Source organism: Tachypleus tridentatus, chromosome 11 (genome assembly GCF_004210375.1).
Source record: "Tachypleus tridentatus isolate NWPU-2018 chromosome 11, ASM421037v1, whole genome shotgun sequence".
Taxonomy (NCBI): domain Eukaryota; kingdom Metazoa; phylum Arthropoda; class Merostomata; order Xiphosura; family Limulidae; genus Tachypleus; species Tachypleus tridentatus.
The window spans coordinates 36,770,165-36,788,383 of record NC_134835.1 but is presented as its reverse complement, the minus strand read 5'-3'; the positions used below and the strand labels follow the sequence as shown (position 1 = coordinate 36,788,383).

The window sequence follows — 18,219 nt, the reverse complement described above, 5'->3', positions numbered from 1 at the left end:
TGTACTGCTATTTAACTAATAAACACTGTCATGCTGATATTTAAATAATAAGCACTGTTGTACTACTATTTAAATAATAAACACTGTTGTACTACTAATTCAATAATAAACACTGTTGTACTGCTATTTAAATACCAAACATTGTTGTACTGCTATTTAACTAATAAACACTGTCATGCTGATATTTAAATAATAAGCACTGTTGTACTACTATTTAAATAATAAGCACTGTTGTACTACTAATTCAATAATAAACACTGTTGTACTGCTATTTAAATACCAAACATTGTTGTACTGCTATTTAACTAATAAACATTGTTGTACTACTATTTCAATAATAAACACTGTTGTGCTGCTATTTAAATAATAAACATTGTTGTACTGCTATTTAACTAATAAACATTGTTGTACTACTAATTCAATAATAAACACTGTTGTACTGCTATTTAAATACCAAACATTGTTGTACTGCTATTTAACTAATAAACATTGTTGTACTACTAATTCAATAATAAACACTGTTGTACTGCTATTTAAATACCAAACATTGTTGTACTGCTATTTAACTAATAAACACTGTCATGCTGATATTTAAATAATAAGCACTGTTGTACTACTATTTAAATAATAAGCACTGTTGTACTACTAATTCAATAATAAACATTGTTGTACTACTAATTAAATAATAAACATTGTTGTGCTGCTATTTAAATACCAAACATTGTTGTGCTGCTATTTAAATAATAAACATTGTTGTACTACTAATTCAATAATAAACACTGTTGTACTGCTATTTAAATACCAAACATTGTTGTACTGCTATTTAACTAATAAACATTGTTGTACTACTATTTAAATACCAAACATTGTTGTACTGCTATTTAACTAATAAACATTGTTGTACTACTATTTAAATACCAAACATTGTTGTACTGCTATTTAACTAATAAACACTGTCATGCTGATATTTAAATAATAAACACTGTTGTACTACTATTTAAATAATAAAAGCACTGTTGTGCTACTAATTCAATAATAAACACTGTTGTACTACTATTTAACTAATAAACATTGTTGTGCTACTATTTAAATACCAAACATTGTTGTACTGCTATTTAAATAATAAACACTGTTGTACTGCTATTTAAATATTAAACACTGTCATTGCTACTATTTAAGTAATAAACATTGTTGTACTGCTATTTAAATAATAAGCACTGTTGTGCTGCTATTTAAATACCAAACATCGTTGTACTACTATTTAAGTAATAAACATTGTTGTGCTGCTATTTAAATACCAAATATTGTTGTACTGCTATTTAACTAATAAACACTACTATTTAAATACCAAACACTGTCATGCTGATATTTAAATAATAAACACTGTTGTGCTGATATTTAAATAATAAACACTGTTGTACTACTATTTAAATAATAAGCACTGTTGTACTACTAATTCAATAATAAACATTGTTGTACTGCTATTTAACTAATAAACATTGTTGTACTACTATTTAAATACCAAACATTGTTGTGCTGCTATTTAAATAATAAACACTGTTGTACTGCTATTTAAATAATAAACACTGTTGTGCTATTTACTATAAAAGTAATAAACTATTGTTGTACTGCTATTTAAATAATAAGCACTGTTGTACTGCTATTTAAATACTAAACATCGTTGTACTACTAATTCAATAATAAACACTGTTGTACTGCTATTTAAATACCAAACATTGTTGTACTGCTATTTAACTAATAAACATTGTTGTACTACTATTTAAATACCAAACATTGTTGTACTGCTATTTAACTAATAAACACTGTCATGCTGATATTTAAATAATAAACACTGTTGTACTACTATTTAAATAATAAGCACTGTTGTACTACTAATTCAATAATAAACACTGTTGTACTACTATTTAACTAATAAACATTGTTGTGCTACTATTTAAATACCAAACATTGTTGTACTGCTATTTAAATAATAAACACTGTTGTACTGCTATTTAAATATTAAACACTGTTGTACTACTATTTAAGTAATAAACATTGTTGTACTGCTATTTAAATAATAAGCACTGTTGTACTGCTATTTAAATACCAAACATCGTTGTACTACTATTTAAGTAATAAACATTGTTGTGCTGCTATTTAAATACCAAATATTGTTGTACTGCTATTTAACTAATAAACACTGTTGTACTACTATTTAAGTAATAAACATTGTTGTGCTGCTATTTAAATAATAAACACTGTTGCTATTTAAATAATAAACACTGTTGTACTACTATTTAACTAATAAACACTGTTGTACTACTATTTACGCAAAGATTTAAAATTACTCCGCTTAAATAAATAGAACTACTTTCATTGTTGATAATATTCTAATCTAGGTAATACTGGCGAATGTCTAACGTTTTTATTGCAGATAATACTGGCGAAAGTCTACTAGTTCATTGTTAGAAATGTGGAAGATAACTCACCACCTTAAGCCACACGTTGGACGTCATAATTTGATTTTTCTCGTTCTGAAATGGAAACATATATATATCATCCATGTTCCAATTAAGACGTTTTCTTTATCCTAATTGTGTAACAAAAGCGGCATAATCACTTTCAGGGAAGTGAAAAACTAAATATTTTTGAATATACGTATGTGTTACACTTTCTGTTTATTCAAGAACAAGTGTTATTTAAACTTCCAATAATATCCCAGAGATTACAGAATGAATAACATAGTCAATAAATGTGTCATAAACTTACTTTATTGCCCTTACTTTGACTAAGTTTAAGGTGTAGTTGTAAAGGTGTCATATTGGTGCAATGGTTGAACTGTCTCTTAAGCCGTTCAAGCAGTTTGCTGTTGTTTGTGGTGCAGCAAATAATATTTTAGGTTGTATCTACAGAAATATTGAATACAAGCCTTAAGAGGTCATAATTGCATTGTCCAGGTCACTGGTTAGGCCACATTTAGGAAGGATAATAAACTGTTGGAAAGGTTTCAGAGTAGGGACATTAAGATGATACTTGGGATAGAAAGGTTGTCGGCTGAGGAGAGATTAAGATTTCTGAAATTGTTTTCTGTTGAAGAACAAAGATCTATTGACGACCTGATTGAGATACATAAGATTGAAAGGAAATTGATGTGTCGATGCATCATCTTTCTTCATACGTAGTGATGAGAATGTGTGGTAGGATTAGTAGACGCAGTATAAACATATTTTTAATATAGGTCCAGCTTATCACTCTTTGGTTAACTTGTGTTCAGGGTTACAAACGAGGAGTGGAATTCTTCTAATATAGTAGAAGCCAAACAAAACACGTCGATTAAAAAGTGGATTGAACTGGACACCCCTTGAACGGAAAATTCGAGATTAGATAACCTTCGGAATAAAATCTTTTGCTGAGAAAGTTTTATTTTTCTAACAGGGTAGTTGGCCTCTGGAATGGACTGAGTTAGGACGTAGCAGAAGCAACGTACTTAAGTGAGTTTAAGGTAAAGTTTAATAACAATATGAATGGTAATGACTGGATTTAAGATTTTTTTATAAAAATTGTTTATGAAATAATTTAGTTTTAGTTAAGAAAATTGGACATTTGAAATGGACTAATAGGTTCCCTTTGTACCTAAACATCATGGTACGTGTTGATATACAGTTACTAAATAAACGTTATCATTAGAATAATATTAATTGTTGCGTGAAATGTATCTATTAGAATTTTAAGTTCGCATCGATTATAATTAATAGTTTTGTTTAATTAAGTATCCTTAAATTTCTATATTCTTTCAGAAACACAGTCTCTGCAGCAGATGACTGTTTGTTTGTTTTTAATTTCGCCCAAAGCTACTCGAGGGCTATCTGTGCTAGCCGTCCCTAAGTTAGCAATGTAAGAATAGAGGGAAGGCAGCTAGTCATTACCACCCACCGCCAACTCTCGGGCTATTCTTTTACCAACGAATAGTGGGATTGACCGTACCATTATAACGCCCCCACGGCTGAAAGGGCGAGCATGTATGGTGTGACGGGGATTCGAACCCTCGACCCTCGGATTACGATTCGAACGCCTTAACCCACCTGGCCATGCCGGGCCGAGCAGATGACTGAAGAAATGGGTATCTCACCACAGATATTATTAACTGGAGTTAATCACATGCCACATGTTTAGATATCCAAACAAAGAGCAATGGAATTACAATTTGAAGTATTTAAGCCTCACTGATACCTTATGTCTAAGCAGCCAGGTTTGATAAAGCACTAAGATTTAAGTGTAACCATACCTAATTGAAAATAGGTCGTCACTAATGGAAGTACATTTAATACCTCCCGGTAATAAAAGCGCGGAACGGGATCAGTGCCTTAACCCGAATCAAACCTTGGATCTTCCCGGCTTGACATTTTAAGATGATTTAGATACGAAATAAGTTTATTTAGTTTTTAACAAAGTAACTACTCATGTTAAAGCGAAGTTATAAGTAAACGAAATAATATTATCCAATCAGATGGATGACCGTTAACGTGGGAAGCATTATTATTATTATTTCTCACATTATTATTATTATTCAGGGCCTGACTCACATTATTATTATTATTCAGGGCCTGACTCACATTATTATTATTATTCAGGGCCTGTCTCACATTATTATTATTATTCAGGGCCTGACTCACATTATTATTATTATTCAGGGCCTGTCTCACATTATTATTATTATTCAGGGCCTGACTCACATTATTATTATTATCAGGGCCTATTATTATTCAGGGCCTGACTCACATTATTATTATTATTCAGGGCCTGACTCACATTATTACAGGGCCTGTCTCACATTATTATTATTATTCAGGGGACTCCATTATTATTATTATTCAGGGCCTGACTCACATTATTATTCAGGGCCTGTCTCACATTATTATTATTATTCAGGGCCTGACTCACATTATTATTATTATTCAGGGCCTGACTATTTATAGCCTCTCTCATTATCTAAATTATTTTTCAAATTTTGTAACAATGTTCTCGAACACTCACAGTTTGCCATTAGCTCAGTTTCGAATGAAAAAGATAAAACTTGTTTGTTCTCCAGTCCTCGGTCTGCTCATGGAAGTTAATTGTCATTTTAGTGTATTAAGAGACGTGTTTGCATTAAACAACCAGAATATAAAAAATAACTTGTTAATTTCATCATTAATTTTCTCATACCAACTTTTAGTAAGCATCCAAGTTATACATCTTCACCATTAACGAAAGAATTGTGATTCATTCACAATAGAAATAGTTTAAACACACGCACATGCACTCTTATATATACCTATTTATATCACTGATATATACATTACAGAATAGTATTACTTGTTAGGCCTGGCATGACCAAGTGGTTAAGGCACTCGACTCGTGATCCGAGGGTCGCGGTTTCGAATCCCGTCACATCAAACATACTCGCTCATTCACCCGTGATAGCGTTATAATGTGACGATCAATTCCACTATTCGTTGGTAAAAGAGTAGCCCAAGACTTGGCCGTGGATGGTGATGAACAACTGCTTTCCCTCTTGTCTTACGTTGCTAAATTAGGGACGGCTAGTGCATATAGCTCTCGTGTAGCTTTGCGCAAAGTTCAAAACCAAACTTTATTACTTGTTAAGATATTTATCGGATGTATCTTTCTTGAAGAGCAACAGAGCTAAGATGTTACGGGATCTAAGGTATGTTTTCCACATATCAGCAGATACAAATGATACTAATTAGTCGAAAATGAGATAGAAAAACATTCCTGGTAAGAAGATTGTAGTCCCTGTGGGAAAGGTACGTAACATAAAGATTTGGAATGATTTACAATGTAATTAGAAACTGTCGTTTCGTGCTCACTACAGCATACGCATGAGACCAAGTTGGAAACGACAAATATTTCCTCAACGAACATCGGATAAAAAAATAATTTATTATCATTATGGAAACACCACATGGCTTACAGGTTCGGCATTGTCTTGTTCCAGGAGGAAAACAATAGGCTATCGTATATTGTTAATTTTATGATAATAATAAATTTTCTGATCTGAGGTTTAATGCTTGATGTTTAACTCAATGTTTTATGTTATTTTGGTAATGCTGCTATTCGTACGTAATGTTACAATAAGTTCCACAATTTGTCTACTGTGTAAGAGACCCTCTCCTGTGGATCAGCGGTAAGTTTAGGAACTTACAATGCTAAAATATAAGTGTTCGATTCCCATAAACACAGCGTAGGGCCCGGCATGGCCAAGCGTGTTAAGGCGTGCGACTCGTAATCTGAGGGTCGCGGGTTCGCATCCCCGTCGCGCCAAACATGCTTGCCCTTTCAGCCGTGGGGGCGTTATCATGTGACACTCAATCCCACTATTCGTTGGTAAAAGAGTAACCCACGAGTTGGCGGTGGGTGGTGATGACTAGCTGCCTTTCCTCTAGTCTTACACTGCTAAATTAGGGACGGCTAGTACAGATAGCCCTCGAGTAGCTTTGCGCGAACTTCAAAAACAAAAACAAAACAGCGTAGATAGCTCATTATGTATCTAAATACGTTAAAAAGAAGGAACACAAAATACAAGATCATGTACTAATGTTTGAAGTTTATTCACGAGAAACGAACGTTAAATTTGCATTAAAGTGTGAGGATTAGTTGATTTGGACGTACGTACATTTTAATGAACTGTCATTGCACACGTGGGATATCGTACCATTACGATAACATAGATTGATATGTTTGATTCTCGAATTAATAGCAGTTTGACAGTGTAGAGCCGAACCGTCTACATTGGTATGGAGGCGTCAGACTAAACAGTGAAGACATACGTCAAAGTATGGAGGCATTATATGGTCTTTGACATTAGCATTCATGCACAATGAATACTTTCTGAACATATGATCTGTTTAATACTTCGCTGTTCTCGCAGACTTTGGTTACAATAATAGCTATGGTGTCGGAACTTAGTTACACATGTCATAAGAAAAACAATCCAAAGAACTGGCAAACCTCATTTGAATATAACTAATATTGTTTACAGGCCTTACGAAAACCAACTCAAACAACTAAGAAACTCTAATATAACCGTGTTGATGTACTTGAGTGATTTTAAATAAAAAATATTCCAGTTATGTGGTGGACATTGTTTATTTGTTTGTTTGTTATCCTAACCCTTATATTTCTATATTTAAACGTACTCTATATTTATATTTATATTGTATTTATGTATATTTATATTCTATATTTACTGTAGGTAATACAGTGTATGTCGGTATAAAAACTTAGTTGGAGTATTATAAGTACGCCATAATGCATATTTTACTTGAATGACACCTTCACTATATATTTCTTAACTTGAGATTGTCTTTGTTGTTGTTGTTGTTGGTTTTTTTTAAACTAAGCAGAAACGCTTATTATTAATTCATCACTTGGAATTCTCCAACGGCATATTCGTTACAGAAAATGATGAACCTTCGAGACAATCAAAGTTAATTAGGCCCAACAGAATACAACGCGAAAAACTCATGCTTGAGTAGGTTTTCGATTGTTTTTTGGGTTAATAAGAACATTTCAATCATTCAAACACCATAGCGGTAGACATGGCTATTATCATCACAAAGGTATTTTCAAGAATACCACATTGTATAACACATTGTACAGAAAACAAACGCTTCTCCCTTTCAATACAGAGTAGCAAATCAACTACAACACTCCTTGTGTCGTGCAATTGTTAGCGCCAAAATTTGACAAACTATAATTTGCATGAGTTCTAGGTTTTTCTTTAGATTCTTTAACTTTAAAAGGCAACAGACAATAGGGGTTCTATTACCTTATTTTCTGTTTCACTTCTTGCTTATATCACTGAGTTAAAGAGAGACTTTAATTTTTTCTTAACTTATGAATAATTATTCGAGTCTAAGTTTCGTTTGGATTGTTTTGAATTTCGTTCAAAGCTACACGAGGGCTATCTGTGCTAGCCGTCCCTAATTTAGCAGTGTAAGACTAGAGGGAAGGTAGGTAGTCATCATCACCTACCGCCAACTCTTGGGCTACTCTTTTACCAACGAATAGTGGGATTGACCGTCAATTATAATGCCCCCACGGCTGGAAGGGCGAGCATGTTTGGTGCGACCGGGATTCGAACCCGCAACCCTCGGATTACGAGTCGAACGCCTTAACACGCTTTGCCATGCCGGGCCTTGAAGTTAAGAGGTATATTAAAACAAAATATAATTTTTGTTGGTTTTGAATGAACGCATGGAATCGAAATAAAATGTGTGTTTTGATCACTTAGTTTACTAGTTGAAATTTCTCTGGATATCAACAATATTCATTGAAGTGTTTTTTTTTATTTCTATAGAGCATACTTTTGTTTTAGTTGCTATACTGAAGAGCTTAGGCCTAACAAACATAAATATATCATATGTTACCCAAACAAAAACGTGGCATGATATTAGATTTGTGAAGCGAAACGTAAGGTGAGTACATTCAATGAACGTAATACGGGAGAATGGATAAGAAGACGGAAAATTAGTTAAACTGTAAGAAAACTAAGAGGTTATAAGTTATATTGTATTTCATAAACAATTCGTAAACGTCTAATCGGATAATGCGATAGTTGTCTCTACAACCTTGTGTATGATAGTGTCGACCTAGAAATCTTTCAGGCTACGCCCGTTACATGATCATGAAACTGGAAGCAATTTCTCTTTCAGAACTTCACTGGAACTTTTTTTTCAGACGTTTTATGTGCAGAAACTCACATTACCTCTGAAAAAAGGCAGTGATTCGACTATAGACTCTTTTTCCCTAACTTCCCTCCACCCTTTTCGTTCAATGAGAATTTTGGTGAATCTGGGCAATTCCTTATTCAGAGCGATTCTCTGAGAGAAGACGTATAAACGAGCTCTACGAAAAAAAATCCATGTTCATGAAAAACCAAACTGTACACACCAGTGCACAAAAGTGTACATGACTTGAAACGAAGTATTTTACAAGTATCTTTTATAAGAAAGTACCTAACGCCCAGTGACATATTTTTATACCATTTTAATGTTATATGAGATAAAAACAAAAACTCAATTAAAATTAATAACAGACCACTTAATTAGTTTAGGTTCTATACTTAGTATTATGCTTACTTTAGTGTTAGTGATATAAATAATATATATTGTACACAATATCAATCTTTATTTTAATTTCAATAAATGTGGAGCATTTTTAGTTCAAGCCTTTCAGAAATTCATAATGTTTAAATGCAAAGCAAATGTACGTAAAGCAGTTTTATAGCTTTTTTTTTTTTTTTACTTTTTTGTGTGACAACTCGAAAATCTCTGTCTTGAAGCCCAATGAGGAATACATTTTTCAAGATTTTAGAGATACTCAACACGAATTGGATTCCAGATGTCTTGGAATATTGCTTAAAATTTCTCCTTTAATTTTGTCTGTCTTTTCTGTTTTTCTCGGCAACACTGAGATACTGGATGTTGAAGAGGCCACAAGGAGCGTGTCAGGATTTCATCTACTCTCTATTTTTCCTGCAATACTTCTTTACAGCGTTTGTCGTATTTTTGGAATCGTTATATTGCTGGAAAATGAATTTTCTTCCACTGAATTACGCACAGAAGAAACAGAACACCGAACGGATATTTGATTGTCTTAAGCAGAGCCAGGATTCCATTAACTCAGTAGATGTCACTAACACCACATGTGTATTAACATATGTATATCCCATTCTTGGATATTACATCCACCATGTTTAAATGAAGGTTTTTCAATGAATCTCTACCCACTTCTTCAAAGAACATATTGGCATCTCTTGGATTAAGAAATCTCAAAATTGTACTTAACATACCAGAACTGTACAGGATGTCCAATGTTTTGAGTTTTGGTTGTCACATTCTTATGTTTATTGCTTTTCGAAAACAAACACTTTGTTTCTGCAACTCACCTTTTCAGTTTTTCCTAACCAAAGACACATCGCATTGTGAAAGGATCAACTTCAACAGCATTTTTTTTTTAATTTATGCTGCAAGAAGTCCACTAGGTTTGCATTTGTTTTAAATGAAGTAAGCCTAACGTAATTAATATCTGATCTGGAAAGTTAGGTAGTTTTTGAGGCCTACCATTTTCACAAGTGGGCCAGTTTTGTTGTATCTTTTGGTTGATTTTTGAATTGTCGTTTTAAATCATTTTTAAACGATTCTATCCACCTTTATACAACGTTAGTTCTTATTTCATCGTAAATTGTATATTTCAAACCATATTTTTTTTAAAAAAAGTAGACCAGCAACGTTAAAGGTAGAAAATAAAGTAAACATTATTCACACGTTTTATAAAACAAGAACTGTAATAGTTAATGCAAAAATAAAGTTTTTAAATACTTTTACAATACAAAATAATAAAGGTATGGGATGCTATACGATGTTGAACATCATTTTAATAACCCCACCATTACATTTGAAAGCTGCATGCTCCACGTTTCAAAAACACAATCATTGCTAGTTTTGATATTTGACATTTTGGGTCTAGCATGACCAGATGGTTAGGGCGATTGACTCGCAGCCTGAAGATAGTGGGTTTAAATCCCGTGACATCAAATATGTTTGTCCTTTCAGTCGGGGGGGAGGTGTTATAATGTGACGGTCAGTCCAACTATTCGTTGCTAAAAGAGCAACCCAAGAACTGGTGGTGGGTGGTAATGACTAGCTACTTTTTCTATAGTCTTTCACTTCGAAATTAGTTACGGCTAGAGCAGATACCCGTCGTGTAGCTTTATGCAAGTCAAACAAAAGGTTCTGGCACTCTTACATCTCATGTTTTTAGAATTCATTTAAATGAAAACATGATATGGAAGATATTTAAATAAATATTGGTTTTTGATTGAGATTGTTATAAAGTTGCTCCCTGAACACGTTTTGTACAGGAGACTGTTGGTTTCAAGCTCATATATCGTCGTGTGTGTTGGTTTATTTCCTACATATTATAAATTTATTTTATAAATATACTAATGTTCAGAATTTAGAAAATAAAAAATATATATATATTTAATTTATGCTCAACCAAATCTGTAATATTGGTGTCCCAAAGAAGAAACTTACTACATTAATAAGTTGAATAAAGGAAAGACCGAAGCTCACTACTAAGGTTTTATTCATCATCTCTACTGGTCTGATGAGTTTGTTGTAGTCTCGAAACAGATCACGTACCAGTCTTTCTTCGTCTTCTGAGCACTCAACTGCCAAAACACAACAAAAACCAATATTATTGAACCCAATTTGCATTATTCATTTAACAGGTCATAGATAAATAGGTAATAAAGGTAAGAAGCAGACACAAGTACTATTTCTGGTGATGTCTTCTAATTAGTTTTACCGCCCAAACACTATTAAAACTACATAAAACACTATTAAGGTTTAAAACAACTCACCCTTCTTCTTTAGAAACAAGAAACCACTTTATAATCATATTTATGACCATTAACATTAGCTTCACAAGAAATGTTCTTTTTTACATGCTAGATACGAACAAGTTTTGGCCGAAGAATAACTATGACAACATTATGTAACACAAATTGTGTTCCTGATAGTATGTGTTATTTCTTAATTGCTTATGTTGTGAAAGTACAGAAAATGACCATTATTCCCTTCAAACTTTGCTTTTGTGACCTGGATAATGAAATTTAGAAATTAACCTATTTTCTATGTAAAAACGGGCAAATTTGCACATTTTCATTTACATAAGGTCTGAATAAAACAACATATGAATCAAGATTTACGTGTATTTAAACTAAAGTTATAAACAAATGAACAAAAATATTTAGAAGTGAGTAGTTTCTCGAGATTTGCGACTGTAATGTAAATCACTTTGACATATTAGCCCCCAAATATAGTCTCCCATCATCAGTGATGTCGAGAAAACCCACTTGTAGAGAAATATATATACAAAAACGGCTCGTTTGGGTTGAGAAAATATTTTACATAGAAGAGCGAACAACGTTTCGACCTTCGGTCATCGTCAGGTTCTCTACAAGTGGGTTTTCTCGACATCACTGATTATTCTTTTCTATTTACTTTAGGCATAATCAATTGAGAAATAACACTTTCTGCCCAGGAACAAGAAAAAGTAAAAATATTGTTACATAGTGTTATTGGTCAAAATCAGTCCATTCCTGTTATTATGCAGTGTTATTATGCAATATGGCACAGATTTCATGGTGCTAGTAGCTGCAGAACTAAAAAGGATTGTTTTGCCAGTGTTTTTCCTTTTCGCGTACAACCCTTGATATCTATCCCCGTAGCTCTCATTTTAGTTTTCCTTTCAATGGTCACTTACAAACAAATGATGTTTTTAACGTAGTCGTAATTTACCCACCCATGAAAGAAATGCATTGCACTTACTGTTGATAACGTTAATAAAATAATAATTGGCTTCTTGGACCCTCAGAGTTTTCTTAGTCCAAAGTGGCTTCTTGACAGAGAATTAATCCACGGTCTTTTCTAAATGCTTTAATGTAAGTACAAATAGCTTGAATTTGACAATTTTCTCTTGAAAGTATTTGGAATGTGAATGTATATTTTCTCCTGTGCCATCATGCAAAAACACTTTCGAGTTGCTACATTAGGGAATAAAATGCATCAAGCTAATATATTAAAAAAAGTATTGCTAATGTTTCAGTTTTCACGATTTACTTACACGCTTCTACGAATCTTCAACGGCTAAAGAAAACAATATTTTCATATTTTTAGTTTTTACATACAAGGATTTTTAGTGTATTTATTTTCTAATTGCTTTAAGTCATATAATATTGCGGCTTGTTTTAAATTTAGTAGTTTTGATGGTCAAAGCTAATTTGGACTAATTAACGATTAAATAATTAACTCAATGTAAAAACAAAAACAAATGTGGTTTAGTGGTTAATGTGTCAGGCTGCGGATCAAACAAGGTACGAGACATTATTCTGCTGAAGACGGTTTACACTTTCAGCTGTAAGTGTTACAAGAGCTCAAAGTCAGACAAAGCTTTGGTAGTGGCATGTGCTGCTGACCGGCTGTATTCTCTCTGGTCAGTAGTTTATAATTACTAAAGACTGTTCTTTTGAATTCTAGGAAACTGATGTTGTCTTTCAGTCCGTGTATACAAAAGATATAAAACGCCATATGAAGAAGAGAAAAGAACAACAGAAAACTATTAAAACAGTTTCAATTCAGTAACTACAGAAACCCATTCTTAAATTGTTTTTAAATACATGTCTTCTTTGTTCCTCTACTGTAACAGTTAGTTTGTCGCCCAAAATCGGCCGAAAGACAATAAATACCCTGAGTACAAGGGATTTGACTCGTTCCTGCTCATTTAACAATTAAAAATTCAAACTGTAACGACCTAGTTTTCCAGATAACTACCAATGTGTTTCTGAAGGTCCAATTTCCAAGATAGATCACATTCATAATTTAGTTGCACACTTTGAATTAATATCAAAGTAAGACGTAAGAGTTGACGTAGATACACAGAGACGTACTTTTCTACTCCAATTTAGATTTTAAGGCTTTTAAATAGGTACTTCTGCTCTCTTCACGTTTCGGGGTTTGTTTGTTTTTTTGGTTTGTTTTGAATTTCGCGCAAAACTACTCAAGGGCTATCTGCGCTAGCCGTCCATAATTTAAAAGTGTAAGACTAAAGGGAAAGCAACTAGTCATCACCACCCACTGCCAACTCTTGGGCTACTCTTTTACCAACGAATAGTGCGATTGACCGTCACATTATAACGCCCCCACGGCTGAAAGAATGAGCATGTTTGGTGCGACGATGATTCGAACCCGCGACCCTCAGATTACAAGTCGAACGCCTTAACCCACCTGGCCATGCTGGGGCTCTCACGTGTCGGAAAGGAAGAAATGTGATATTATAAGATTTGATAGAAATACGATGCATTATTGAGGATGTAATGAATATTCTTCTAATACATATATCATTGAAGATGTAATACATTTAAGGTTACACGAACTATTGAAAGTCATAGGAACTGAGGGTCAAATTATAATACAATTAGTAATATATTTAGATTTCATTTCTGTGTTGCTAAAATTGACGATCCATTTTTAGTTATCTCCTAGTGGCAGAGTGATATATCTGCAGACTCATAACGCTAGAAACCAGGTTTCGATACCCGTGGTAGACAGAGTACAGATAGCTCATTGTATAGCTTTGGCTTAATTACAAAGAAATCCACCCCTTGCATGGCCAGGTGGTTAAGGCACTCGACTCGTAATCCGAGGGTCGCAGGTTCGAATCTTGGTCAAACTAAACTTGCTCGCCATTTCAGGTGTGAGGGCATTATAATGTGATGGTCAATCCCACTATTTATTGATTGGTAAAAGAGTAGCACAAGAATTGGTGGTAGGTGGTGATGACTAGCTACCTTCTCTCTAATCTTTCACGACTAAATTAGGGACGGCTAGCTCAGGTAGCCCCGTGTAGCTTTTCGCGAAATTAAAACAAAACAAAACAAATCTCTTTCGGTTATTTACTAAATATATCGAAATAAAGTTAAAATTGTATTATCAGGTCACAGTTCATCATTGTTTGTGACATTATAATTTAAAGAGTCACAGATACAACACTTTTTCCTATATATATATATATATCGATTTAATATATGCATGGTTCAAGTACTGTGAATCATTCAGTCAGTGTATATTCTGCATAGCCCATATTGATAAGTTCAGAAGCAGAATATTGTATCACAAAAGTGTTCAATTGAACTTCAATGTGAACGAGAAAAAAGCTTTCTTAAAAACGAAATATTTGCTGAGTTTTCAATATTACATAACTGGTAAAGGAAACTTCTCCATTAAACGCTCACGTTGTTCGTAAGAAATTACGAATGAACTGGTTCATTCCGCGTGTTCCCGTAATTAATGTTGAGTGTGAAGTTTAAGAACGTTATTTCTCTTTCGTATGTAAGCAATTTTGCAGTTGAAAGATTTCTTTAAGTTAGAAAACCATTGAATTTTAGACCAGTCATTTATAATAAAAATAATCGGGTAACGAGCCGTTTAACAAACAATGATGAGGAAAATTAAAGGCACGATATTTCGCACTGAAAAATGACGCGTTTGTGCAAGTGAAACGACGTTTAAAATGGGTAATTGAGTAAAATATATTTTTTATTAATCTTGAAATAAGAAACGTTGAGTTTGAAAGAATAGAGAAACGTAAGCCTTAACTAGCACATTAAATTTTTTTCCCAACTAATCCTCCATTTCATATTATTTTACTGTCTGTAAAGTTGCACTCGAAAAGAGCCAAAACGTAAATAATTTTTACATGTTAAGTATTATAAAGGCAAATAGCAAACGTATTTGTATCCATTCTACTAAGATATAAGATTTGCACATAACATGGGTTTTCATTCTGTTTGGGCCCGGCATGGCCAAGCGTGTTAAGGCGTTCGACTCGTAATCCGAGGGTTGCGAGTTCGAATCCTTGTCGCACCAAACATGCTCGCCCTTTCAGCCGTGGGGGCGTTATAATGTGACGGTCAATCCCACTATACATTGGTAAAAGAGTAGCTCGAGAGTTGGTGGTGGGTGGTGATGACTAGCTGCCTTCACTCTAGTCTTACACTGCTAAATTAGGAACGGCTAGCGCAGATAGACCTCGAATAGCTTTGCGCGAAATTCAAAACAAACAAACAAACAAATCATTCTGTTTGATGTTAAACAAATTTGGAGCTTTCGTTGAAATCAGTTGGTGTATACGTATACGTTTGTAACCAAAGTTCATGTACTATTTAATGTCTAGATTAGTTTTAACTGGTCCGATTACAATATTAATTGGAAAAATAAATTTCAGGCGGGACTTCAGAAACCACAGATAACCTGATTCTTAGTTACAATCGATGTGGAAATATATAATGTGGCTGTTATTTTCTTTGGGAATATTTTAACACAACTTTCAACGAATTATATTTCATCTTTGTTGTGAATTTTGTTTATTCTATTCACATTAAATACGCTTGAAGCTATTTTTAATATGCGTTACGTTTTTAGGTTAAACCAACTCTCCTGGGAGTTGCAAGCTGACCTGGTAACTTGCTGTCAAAGTTAACCATTCTTTGTTCCTCGACTTAAATTTTTGTAATAACTTATCCAAATGTATCATTCAGGAGCTTCAACCACACAGTAAAACTCCTTACCTTACAGGTATGAAATAACCTGAAAATATTGATCAAGGCTAGAAATTGAGTTTTTCTTTTAAAACTACTTTATATGTTGCTTTTTGTATCTTAATTTCGCACAAAGATATACGAGGGCTATTTGCACTAGCCGTCCCTAGTTTAGCAGCGTAAACCTAGAGGAAGGGCAGCTAGAAATCACAACCAACTGCCAACTCTTGGGCTACTTTTTTACTAACAAATAGTGGAATTAACCGTAACATTATAACGACCCCACGGCTGAAAGGGCGAGCATGTTTGGTTTAACGGGGATTCGTACCTACAACCTACAGATTACCAACCGGGTGCTCTAACCATTCCGGTCATAACGTGTTGCATCAAATCATAGAATTTATAACATATCGCATAAGAACTGAAGCTGAACAAGCACTCGGATTGATATTGTATGGTGAAGATTACCCCAAGATAAGCACTTTAACAAAATGTCGTCCCGGATTTCCTGGCGCCTCGGAAACTTTTTTTTGATGATTTTGGTTATGCTATTTTACTCAACATTGAAATTTCCATTCAAACAAGCTTCTGCGAAGGCTGGCAAGGTGACTCTTCAACTATACATCTTTATAAGCTTTCTACAAGTCTTTCATTGCGCATGCTTTTTTACAAAACTAAGTAAAGGATACATGGTCGAATATCTTTAATGCAATTTCAGTTTCTTTAGTTCCTTTGATTGATGTTAAGAACAAAGCTACACAATGGCATATTCGTTGTCTGCCCACCAAGAGCATCGAAACCTGGTTTATAGCGTTGTATGTCCTCAGACATACCGCTATGCTACTGAGAGGCCAAAAACTATAACTGTCTTTAATAAAAAAAATATAAAGTAAGTGCAACGGAGATATTTTTCAAGTTACACCTAAAGCTAAGCACATATGCACTTCCAGAGCTGCTCATATTCGGTCATAATTTCTTCAAAAGCGAAGGTGTTTTCCATCATTTTTGTCACTTTATTTTCAAAAGCTAACTGACAATAATCTCACAAAATTTATTTTATTTTCACTTGATTATTATAGTGGATAAAATATATTTATGAATTAAAGTACTATTTATTTAGATTCAGTTTTAACATGTGAAGAATTCAATGTCAAAGTCCCTTCTCAAGGGGTGGCCCATCTTACCAATGCCCCTTTAAAACAGTTTTTGTTTTCGTAAAAAAACACTCGTTCGTAACGATTGTTTGTTTGTTTGTTGTGAATTTCGCACAAAGCTACTCGAGGGTTATCTGTGCTAGCCGTCCCTAGTTTAGTAGTGTAAGACTAGAGGGAAGGCAGCTAGTCATCACCACCCACCGCCAACTTTTGGGATACTCTTTTACCAACAAATAGTGGGATTGACCCTCATATTATAACGCCCCCACGGCTGAAAGGGCAAGCGTGTTTGATGTGACGGGGATTCGAATTTGCGAACCTCAGATTAGGAGTCGCACGCCTTAACATGCTTGGCCATGCCGGGCTCGCTCATAACGAAAGTTTTAAAAATAACTGTTCTAAAACACAGCTGGGCTGGCTGAAATTTTAACGTTTGTATCTCGGTGATTCTGAACAAATATTTGGATTTTGTTTTGTAGGTATTTTAAGTGTGATGGATTAAGCAACATATCCAAAAATGATTTGAACACTTATATAGTAAGATGCTTATAAACATAATAACATACTTCTATACACATATGTTTTATCAGTTGAAGTTGTTTTTTTCCATTAGGATTTTCCCCATTCTTTGAACTAAAGTACATAAATTTAAAATTTATAGAGGTCAGCATTCTACTGAGCAGATCGATAATGGACAAGAAACCAAGGCACGCTAGCTTAGGCAATCAATCTAGATGAGGCAGCCAGAAATTATGAGTCTTCGAGACTCGTTGCAGCTTCCTCTTCAAAGAAATCGACATTTTACGCTGAGAAGCAATTTTTTTTTTTGTGGCAGCGTAAATTGGATTTTGGTGGAAACGTTTTTAGCAATAAACAAATTCATTTTCCTGCTGCAAA

General features: G+C 33.9%; 1 protein-coding gene across 2 annotated transcripts in view; it reads right to left on the bottom strand.

Moving 5' to 3' along the window:
- LOC143231938 (acetylcholine receptor subunit beta-like 1) overlaps positions 1-18,219 on the bottom strand; it is a 69,435-nt gene that overhangs the window by 21,111 nt on the left and 30,105 nt on the right. For both annotated transcript variants that reach the window (XM_076466820.1, XM_076466818.1), the window contains exons 2-3: positions 11,103-11,239; positions 2,490-2,534 (exon numbers count right to left, since the gene is read on the bottom strand). In XM_076466820.1, the coding sequence (XP_076322935.1) occupies positions 2,490-2,534; positions 11,103-11,239 (182 nt within the window). The remainder of the gene's footprint in view (positions 1-2,489; positions 2,535-11,102; positions 11,240-18,219) is intronic.